We start from the raw sequence: 10,454 nt of genomic DNA, 5'->3' as shown, positions 1-10,454 counted from the left end.
AGATACCTGAAAAAGACAGGGATTCATCCTCTAGCTGAAACTGAGGACAGATTTTTTTTTTTTTTTTTTTACCAAACTTTTGGGGGGATTTGGAGCTGGTTGACCAGAAATGTACAAAATTCTCTCTGGGGGTTATTGGGATGAGAGGACAGTTCAAAGAGATAATAACCATCTAGAACATTTGAAACTGAAGTTATAAGACCTATATTACAACTGATTACAAAAAAACATGCCACATATAAAAATGCCAGAGGTGGGAAAGATACTCACTAGTTTCAAATATTATATCCCCTCCCTCCAACTGAAGCAGCCCCACTCCAAGCTGCTTAAGAAACTTCATGTAACATGCCTTGGAATGAATAGCGTCAGCAGGGGTTTGTTTAGTGATGGTTAATAACTCTCAAACAATACAGGGCAGGCCAGCTAGTTTATTCGAATTGAATCTAAACCTTAGATCTCTGGCTTAACAATAACATAAAAAACCTTTATAGATACAATAAATCTTGTGTTAAATCAGAGATGGTTTAAATCAGTCTTATAACTTCTAACATTCTGAGCTGGCAACTACAGCATAACAAATGTTCAATATAGTTACAAAACCACATTTGATTTTCCTTGGCTACCGAATCTTGAACAGATCTGAAAAATGCACTGTTTTACAAAGGCGTTTACTATATACCCACTGCTGTCAGTCTCAAGTAATTATGGTTTCTTCATCCCCCAGGAACACTTCTAAATGAGAGGGATTTTCCTTTGATCTGCTTGCCTTGATGGGTATTGTAAGAACTCAGTTAAGTTTAAAGAATGAAGGTAAGATTAACTGAGATGCCAAGAAAAGTTTTTATTGCAAGCACAGTGAGCAGAAAGAGATGTCTTCTCACACAAAAGTGGCCGCAAGGTCTGCCATTAACTAAATCTCTTTGATAACCCTTCATTGGTTTAAAGCACATGAATTAGCTTCTTGCTATCAGGTGTACATCATTTCTGCCATGTGGGACATTTTCTTGGGAATATACAAGTAATACTCCATGTAGCCTGATAGGTCCTCAATAGTCACATCATCCACATAGACTCGAGCTTGCTCAGAACAGGAGCGGGGAGAGCCAGACAGAGTTCTGGTGTGCAGTGACTGAGAGTAGTCCTCAAGCGTTGATGTGCGTTCTGGAGCCAGGGGAGGGACATTCTGCAGGCCTGAAAAGGAATACACTTCCATATCATGCCACCTCTTACACTGGCATTCCTTGCCTATGCATGCACATGGCTTGCCCTGGTTTAGCTTGGAAACGGATCGAAAGTCAGAGAGATCGCTGGCTTTGAGACTTGCTTGGGAGACTTGGGTAGTGTCAGAGGAGTCTTCTTTCTTACTCTCTGATGGGAGCCTTGGAACCGAAGTTCTCAAAGGCTCAAGGACTGCCCCTGTGTGATTAGCATCAAGAGAAGTAGAGCTTTCTCCTGCACTGAACTCTTTAGGGGTTGAAATTCCCAGCCCACTGCTGCCATCAGGGGAGTCAGTCTGGCTTTTGTGCTTGAGTTGGCTGCTGGAAGAAGATGCTATTGTACTGCAATGTATAAACTTTGGAGGATGAAGGACAGGAGACTTAGAACGTCGACGACGCTGAGTTCTCACTGCTCCTCGTGAAGACTTCCTTGTAGACCTAAGGGGAAAAAAATATACAAGAAGATGTTGGGATACAGAGCCCTCTTAAAAAGAACTTGAGAAGAAGTGGAAACTTACTTCCTCTCAGATTTGAGTCTAAGGTCATAAATTTTCCCCAAGAGAAATTTCCCCCAAGAGATGTATCTGCTTCCATATTCAAGCTGCGTAAGTCTTTGTCTCAAAAACTTCAACATCTTCGTATTAGCAAGCTATAGAAATAGGTGACATAAGGGTAGTTTTAATTGACTCACTTGGGATAAATAGTTGGTGCAGAACACCTGCCCTGTCCCAACCCCAGGCTTGGGAACCATAACAGTGGGTCTGGGGGAAGCACCTCACAAAGACAATTTAAACTGATGCTGTAAAGCCTAAAGGTTGTGCCCTAAACATGAATGTAGCTGCTTCAGTACCACTGTGAGGCTAATGCTACAAATTGCCAGACTGTGCCATTACTATTAAATAGAGGAGCAGATTTATGATTCATTTCTACCACTGGTAACAGCTGACAAAAAAACAAACATTTAGAATCCCCGAGGTTTTCAGATACTCGACATACTATATAGCTATTTATAAAACATTTAAGTAAATGAAAGAACAGAATGAAGAAAAAATAGAGACTCAAAACTACCAAGCAAATTAGACAAACAAATCAAACAGGACTCCAAGAAATAAAACATTTTGTATTTGGAATTAAACTAAATGGGTAGCCTAAATAGCAGAACACAGTAGTCCCCTCTTATTTGTGGTTTCACTTTCCACAGTTTCAGGTACCCGTCAACTGTGGTCAACAGTGGTCCGAAAATATTACATGGAAAATTCCAGAAATAAACAATTCATAAGTTTTAAATTGCACACCATTCTGAGTAGTGTCACGAAACCTTGCGATGTCCCACTTCATACCATCTGGGATGAGAATCATCCCTTTGTCCCGTGTCTCCACAGTGTATACATTACCTGCCCATTAGTCACTTAGTAGCTGTCCTGGTTATCAGATCAACTGTGACAGTATTGCAGTGCTTGTGTTCAAGGAACCCTTATTTTACTCAACAATAGCCCCGAAGTACAAGAGCGGCAATGCTGGCAATTCAGATATGCCTAAGAGAAGTCGTAAAGTGCTTCTGCTATGGTGTGAATATGTCCCCTAAAAGTTCACGTGTTGGAAACTTGGTTCCCAATGCAGCAGTGTTGAGAGGTGGGACCCTTGGGAGGTGACTGGGTGATAAGGGCTCTGTCTTCATGAATGGATTAGGGTTACAGAGGAAGTGGTTTAGTTATCATAAGAGTGGGTCTGTTATAAAAGCTATTTTGGCCATCTCTTGTGAGTCCCCTTGCCATGTGATGCCCTTCACCATGTTATGACACAGCAAGAAGGCGCTCACTGGACACTGGCACCATGCTCTTGGACTTCCCAGCTCCAGAACTGTAAGTAATAAATTTCTTTTCTTTAAAAAAGTACCCAGTCTCAGGTACTCAATTACAACAATAGAAAAAGGCAATTTCCTTTAAGTGAAAAGATGAGAGTTCTGGACTTAATAAGGAAAAAAAAAATCATATGCTGAGGTTGCTAAGATCTACAAAAAACTGAATCTTCTGTCCATGAAATCGTTAAGGAAAATGAAATTTTTGATCATTTTGCTGTTGCACCTCAAACTGCTGAAGTTACAGCCATAGTGCATGATAGGTCCTTAGTAACAACGAAAAAGGCATCAAATTTGTGGGAGGAAGACATGAACAGAAACATGTTCCGACTGACAGCAAATGGGTTCAGTACTATCTGCAGTTTCAGGTATCCACTGGACGTCTTAGAACGGATAAGAGGCGGCTACTGTACACACAGCTAAAGAATGAATTACTGAACTGGAAGATAAATCTAAATTATTTACAACAGAGGTCAGCAAATTGCAGGCTATGGATCAAATTGGGCCCCCTAAATGTTTTTGCGCAGCCCATGGGCACTGCCCTAGTGGGCTGGCACTGTGAGCCACAGAGACCAGACTGGGGTGTTCCCCTGCCCCGGTCCCTGTTCTCCCTGTCAGCCTTCCTGGTCAGTGGACATGTTGCACCACTGTCCAGGACCCACACTGGCTACCATCTACATGCTGGGTCTTTGCTGCTATCAACTGTTGAGCACTGAGCGACAGAATCTCAGTTTGAGACTACACTGGTGCTAGGATCTCTAGAGAAGAGAAGAGCATGGTGGGATCTGGGTGTCACTGGGACAGAGTAAAACTGATCCTGGTGCTGCCCCTTACCCAACCACTCCTCCAAGCCCTCCCCTCAGCCTATTCATTTCATTCTGGGACTGTCTCAGCAAGTGAATACAAAGTGTGTTCACCAGCCAGAATGGCCTAACCCCAGGCAAAAAGGGTAGGGTAAAAGTTTTCTCTCTTATATAACTACTTACATAATATCCTTGGATTTGGCCTCTTGGCCTCCAAAGCTAAAATATTTACTATATGGCACTTAACAAAAAAAGTTTGCTAAGAGGCAATACAGAGACATGGATTTGGAAAAAATATAAAAATTAAGAGAGATGGAAGCCAGAACAAGTCTGTGGTCTCTGAAGGAATGAATATAGAGAATGGAGGACTGTTTTTTGAAGAGCTAATGACTGAGAAATTTTCTGATTGATGAAAGAAGAGAATCTATAAATACAGGAAGCACGCTGGAGCAAGATAAAAACAAATCCACATCTAGACACACTGTAGCAAAACTGTAGAATAGCAAAATCACAGGAAGATCTTAAAAGCAGCCAGAAGCTAATCAGATTATTTCCAAAAGCACAGTAATTAGATTGAAAGTAGGCTTTCAATATCAACATGATGAAGCCAGAAGACAATGAACTATACCTTCAAGTGCTAAAACTGCCAACCTATAAATATGATTTCAGGTACATCAAATCTTTCAAAAACAAGAATGAAGTAAAGATATTTTCAGAGAAGTCAAAGCAAAGTGTAGCCGGCCCCATGTGTCCATGGGTTCTACATCTGTTAATTCAACTAACCCCAGTCAAAAATATTCTGGGGGGAAAAAAAATTCCACAAAGTTCCAAAAAGCAAAATTTGAATTTGCCACGCATCAAGTACTACACTGAATCCACATGAATGAAATGTGTAGGCACCGTATTAGGTATCCTAAGTAACACAGAGATGATTTAAAGTACACAGGAGGATGTACGTAGATTATATGCAAATACCATGCCATTTTGTATAAGAGACTTGAACAACAACAGATTTTGGCAAGGGCGGGGTAGTCCTGGAACCAATCCAATCCCCAGGGATACAGAGGGACAACTGTATATTTACAAATATGACATAACTAACTCCAGGGGGGCACCATTCAAATGTATTCTATGTGGATTTATACAATGCAGAAGCCCTATTTCCTAATAACAAGCCATTACTAAAGAAACTAAGAAGAAAGTAAATGATCCTATATGGAAAGTCTGGGGTGCAAAAATGGTGAACAAAGTAACTGTGAACAAGTAGAAAAGTCTAAACAAACACTGTCCAATAGTAACAAAACTTGGTTTGTGAGACTAAAAGAAGTAACAAAATTAAATATTGGGTAACTATATCATGCAAGTCAGGTAAAAGGATTCTAACAAGTAGGGTTAAAATACTATTAATTTGCACCCCCCCACCCCATCTCTACAAAACAAATAGAAAAATTAGCCAGGCGTGGTGGCATCCACCTACAGTCCCAGCTACTCAGTAGGCTGAGTGAAGAGAATCGCTTGAGCCCAGGAGTTTGAGGTTGCAGTGAGCTGTAATGAAGCCACTGTACTCTACCCCAGGCAACAGAGTGAGATAGTCTCAAAGGAAAAAAAAAAAAAACTACTGATTTTTGTCTTTGTTAAAAGCCTGCATGGTAAAATCAAGGCTAACTACTAAAAGAATAGAAACAAGTGTACAATTTCCAAACACGTGAAGAGAAAAAAACAAAACCCTGTCAAGCCATTTTTAAAACAAATTTTTAAATTAAAAAAAAACTTTTTTAATTCCTGGGGAAAAAGGAAAGGTAGAAAGAAAAAAGAAAAAAAATTAGGAAAAAGCAGGAGAAATAACATAAAGTACAAATGGCAGAATCAAGTCCAAATGTATCAATAATCAAAATAAAAGTAAATGCACTCAATTCAGCAGTTAAAAAGCTGAACAGAATAAATAAAACGGAACACAATAAAACCTACCCATATGTTATTTTCATGAGACTACCTAAAACTTAAGAACAAAGAACGGTTGGAAAAAAATAGAAAAAGATACACTAGGCAAACACTAACTAAAAGAAGACTGGATTAGCTATATTAATTCCAGACAAAGTAGACATTAAAACAAAAGCCATTATGAGGGATTAAGAATGTCACTACATAGTGTAAGTTTCAATTCACCAGGAAGAAAACATTCTAAACTTGAATGAATCTAGGCTGTATGAACCTAACAAAATAACCTCAAAATATATAAAGCAAAAATATAAAACTTAAATATAAATGCCTTTTTTATTAAAGAAATGAATGAAAGAAAAAGGCTTATGACCTTAACAAGTTCTTTAACAGACTTAAGCTGCCTCATTTAAAAAATGAGAAAATTGGATAGGATTATACTAAGGTCCCTTACACACAGCTTAATATGTTTTTCAGGAACAAAAAGGTTTCATGGCTGAAACAGGAACTGACCAAAAGTAGTTACAATGAGAATAATAAGGATGATAGAATAAAATATAGCATCATTCGTTCAGTAATGCAAATCACAGGCACTATGTTATTCACCTGATGTCATCCATATTTATAACATTTTGCCAGAATTTGCCATTAAAGGGGTCTGTTGTGTTCTAGAGATTATATGACAGTGTGGCAGTCAGGAAGCCTTCATGCCAGTCTTGGGGTTCCAGCTGTCTGAGCTTCCTTCATTCTGCAAGTGATTTCTTAGTCAGGTATTTACATGTTGGTATTCTCCACTATACAGTCATCTCTTGGAGGGCGAGGACCACCCCGTATTCATGTCTGTATCTCAGTCTGCCTTGCATAATGCTTTGCAGATTGTAGGAACTCAGTAAATGTCATTTGATGATCTCTTTGTTAAATAATTGTGAGACCCAGTTTTTAAATGACATTTCACATTAAATCATATAATATTCATATAGTATCATCACCTGAAGTGTTTGGTTTTCATTATACTCATTAAACATTTGACCCTTTCTTCAGGGATCAGATCAGGTTCCTCCTCTGTGAGGCACTAATTGGTTGTTACAGCCCTTAGCGACAGCTTCCTCTTATTTACTGTACCATTCACGTGCTTAGCATATTGGGTTGAGTCTATATCGCCAGGAAGAATTAGATTTTTATTTCAGCACAGGGAAGCAGCATTTAATGTCTCCTTGTATCCTGTAAGCATGGTGCCTTCAAGAAAAAGATGCCAAATAAATATTTGATAATTATAATGATCGATAAGTGTTTTACTATCAAAGGTTTACACCAGTTACTTATAGCAACTCCCAAAATACTTCAGCTGCATGTTTTCTAGAAGGAAAGTTCTTTGGGAGTGACAGCTTTGCTCCCACCTTGGTACAGACCTCCCTCCCAGTCTCCTGCAGCCTGTCTCAGACCATACCCAGGCACAGCCTTCTCTGTATTTTCTTCTCTTAGTTTTCCTGGAAGCCATGGAATTTGGAGGAGGATCAAATGGAAAGAAGGAAGGAAGGAAGGAAGGGAGGGAATTAAAATATTTTTCTATGACTTAGTTATGAACATAATGTACAAAGGGTGACAAAAGAACAGATAAGCAGATTTTGAGGACATTATAATCTATTGGGATAATCTGGATACATACAACTGAAAATATGTAAAAGTGTATAACATAGAAATACAAATGTAGGCCAAGAGCGGTGGCTCACGCCTGTAATCCTAGCACTCTGGGAGGCCGAGGTGGGAGGATTGCTTGAGGTCAGGAGTTCCAGACCAGCTTCAGCAAGAGCAAGACCCCACCTCTACTAAAATAGAAAGAAATTAGCCAAGCATGGTGGCGCACACCTGTGGTCCCAGCTACTCCAGGAGGCTGAGGCAGGAGGATCACTTGAGCCCAGGAGTTTGAGGTTGCAGTGAGCTAGGCTGACGCTATTCTAGGCCAGGCAAAGAGCGAGACTGTCTCCAAAAAAAAAAAAAAAGAAAGAAATACAAATACAAATACAAATGTAATATATCATATATATAAAAAATTATATCCCTATACTCAGAGCCAGAACTAGTCAACGAAGACCTGAGGGAAGGAGAGTGGCAGGAGCAGGAGAGAAGAAGGAAAGAAGAAAGCAAAGGCAAGATGAAAGTGGTTACTGTGAAGGAGGAACGGTGTAAACCGAAGCCTCCGGGTGAATGTGGATGGCCCTTGTGTGGGTTAGGAGACTGGGTTACTGGGAGTGAAGCTCACACGCCATAGCAGGTTAAGAAACTGGCTGAGGAAGGAGGAGGAGGAGGAGGTAAACTGATAAGGGGTTGTAAAGCTCAGTATAAATAATCACAGTTGCTATGAGGAGATGGTAAAAGCCTTTAAAGGTTTAAAGGACTTACGATGCAGTCAAGCAGTGCTTGAGGAAGCTCATTCTTGCCATAATAATGGTAGACAACATTTACTGAACACATCATATGCCAGGTGCATATATGTAAGTGCTTGACATATTAGCCCATTTAATCTTACAATTACCCTATAAAGAAGACACTGTTATCTCTGTTGTAAAGGCAAGGAAACTGTGACACAGATCTTGGGCTAACTTGTTTCCCTAAGACCCTGTTGCTCCTAAATGGCAGATCTGGACTATGAACTCAGGTAGTCTGACTCTAAACCTACTATTATTAGCTATTATCTGACATGGTCTCCCTTTCCATAGAGCTATTTATCTATATGGGAGATGTAGGAGATTCGTTAGGAGGCAGTATTAGTCTAAGACGTATAGTGATTAGACTCCGAGGTTGGACTGCGATCACAGAAAAAGTGAGGAAGGGATGAAGCTGAGAAGAATTCCCATGGGAAATCAATCAGAATTGCTAGATGTATTTGGAAATAGAGGTAAGAGAGATTAGGATGATAAGAATGATGTCTGTGTTTATATTATTTCCTTCCAAAAATATTTATTAAACACCTGCTATGTGCCAGGAACTGTGTTAGGTTAAGAAACAGTGAAGCAGATAGACAAAGTCACTGTGCTTATGGAGCAATTTTGTATTATTAGGAGAAAACAGTCTATACATGCACAGACTATGTCTAGAAGGAAATACAACAAACATGAAAGGACGGCATTGCTGATAAACTGTCTAACAGAGAAAATAGGGAGAAAAATCACAGCACACAACTGCCCCTTTGTTTGTTTAAACACCTGTGGCTTAACTTGTTTTTTAAGAGCTTGTTTTACAGAACTGGAACAGTACTGAGCAGACAGAAAAGGGCGTGTAGCTCCCATCCACATCTGCCAGACCACATTCTGTGAAGTCTGATAAAGCCAGTCTAGCAGAGAAAACGCGCACACGCGCGCACACACACACACACACACACACACACACACACACACATTGCCTCCTGTTATCATTTTGCAATAATAACTGCTCTATCCTTTATCCCAATAAAAAGCCCAAACCTCTTACCCTCGGGGCCAGCATTTCTCTCTTTCTTTCTTGCCATACCCTTTCCTCTCTCAGAAAGTAAAATAAACTTCTTCCTCCAAACCTACCCTAATCTTTGAGTCGAGAATTCTTTCTCATCCTGGGTTACGAGCTCCCACCCTAACAAAACTGGTAACACTGTTTTAGGAGGAGAACAAGATGGAAGCAGGAACATGGACAGAAGAGAAACCTGTTTAGTTTTACAGTTCATTTACAATTTATCTAGCAGGTTTTCCATTAAAAATAAAAGAAAAGGAAAGAAGAAAAGAAAAGAGAAAGAAATCTATTGGATTTAACACATGAATGTGTTAACTATTAAAAAATTATAGTTTTTTTGTTAAAAAAAAACTGAGGTACTAAGCTTGTGTACCATGTACTAACACACACACATTTGTCTGTATATGCATAGACTTTTTGGCAATTCATATAAGAAACTAGCAAAAATGATGCCTCTGGAGAAGAGAATTGGGTAAGTGGAGAATAGAGGTAAGAGAGAAAGTGATTTTTTACTATACACTATTTTGAACCATTTTTGTTTAGGAGACAATGTCTCACTCTGTCACTCAGGCCATACAGTGGCGTTATCCTAGGTCACTGCAGCCTGGAACTCCTGGGCTCAAGTAGCGAGGACTACAGGTGCACAACACTATGCCCAGCTCCCTTTGCATTTTTATGAATTCAATTATTGAATATACTATGTACAAGTATTACTTAATTAAAAAATTAAATGAGTTTTTAAAATAGTAATCAAAAACCTAGGAATGAATAGAGGTTTTGTGGAGACAGGGGTTCCCATAAGTTTTTCTTTGTTTGCTTGTTTGTTTTTCAAAAGGGTCTTGCTCTGTCACCCAGGCTGGAGTCCAGTGGCATGATTGTAGCTCACTGTTAACTTCCAACTTCCAAGCTCCAGCCATCCTCTCGCCTCAGCCTCCCGAGGAGTCGCTGGGATTACAGGCTTAAGGCATTGCACCTAGCCCATAAGTTTTTTATTTGTTTTATATACTGGCGTGCTCTTCTTTAAATTGTAACTTTTACCAAATTAACATTCAATGGGCCGGGCGCAGTGGCTTACGCCTGTAATCCTAGCACTCTGGGAGGCTGAGGGGGGAGGATTGCTTGAGCTCAGGAGTTGGAGACCAGCCTGAGCAAGAG

General features: G+C 39.8%; 1 protein-coding gene across 1 annotated transcript in view; it reads right to left on the bottom strand.

Moving 5' to 3' along the window:
- Positions 1 to 411: 411 nt before the first annotated feature.
- The window catches only part of OSER1 (oxidative stress responsive serine-rich 1), a 12,132-nt gene continuing 2,089 nt past the window's right edge, over positions 412 to 10,454 (bottom strand). The window contains exon 2 of the mRNA XM_012651137.1: positions 412 to 1,701. Within this exon, the coding sequence (XP_012506591.1) occupies positions 968 to 1,701 (734 nt within the window). The 3' untranslated portion in view covers positions 412 to 967. The remainder of the gene's footprint in view (positions 1,702 to 10,454) is intronic.

This window comes from Propithecus coquereli, unplaced genomic scaffold (genome assembly GCF_000956105.1).
Source record: "Propithecus coquereli isolate 6110/MARCELLA unplaced genomic scaffold, Pcoq_1.0 Scaffold35, whole genome shotgun sequence".
In the NCBI taxonomy this organism is placed as follows: Eukaryota; Metazoa; Chordata; class Mammalia; order Primates; family Indriidae; genus Propithecus; species Propithecus coquereli.
This window is presented reverse-complemented; position numbering and strand designations above follow the sequence as displayed.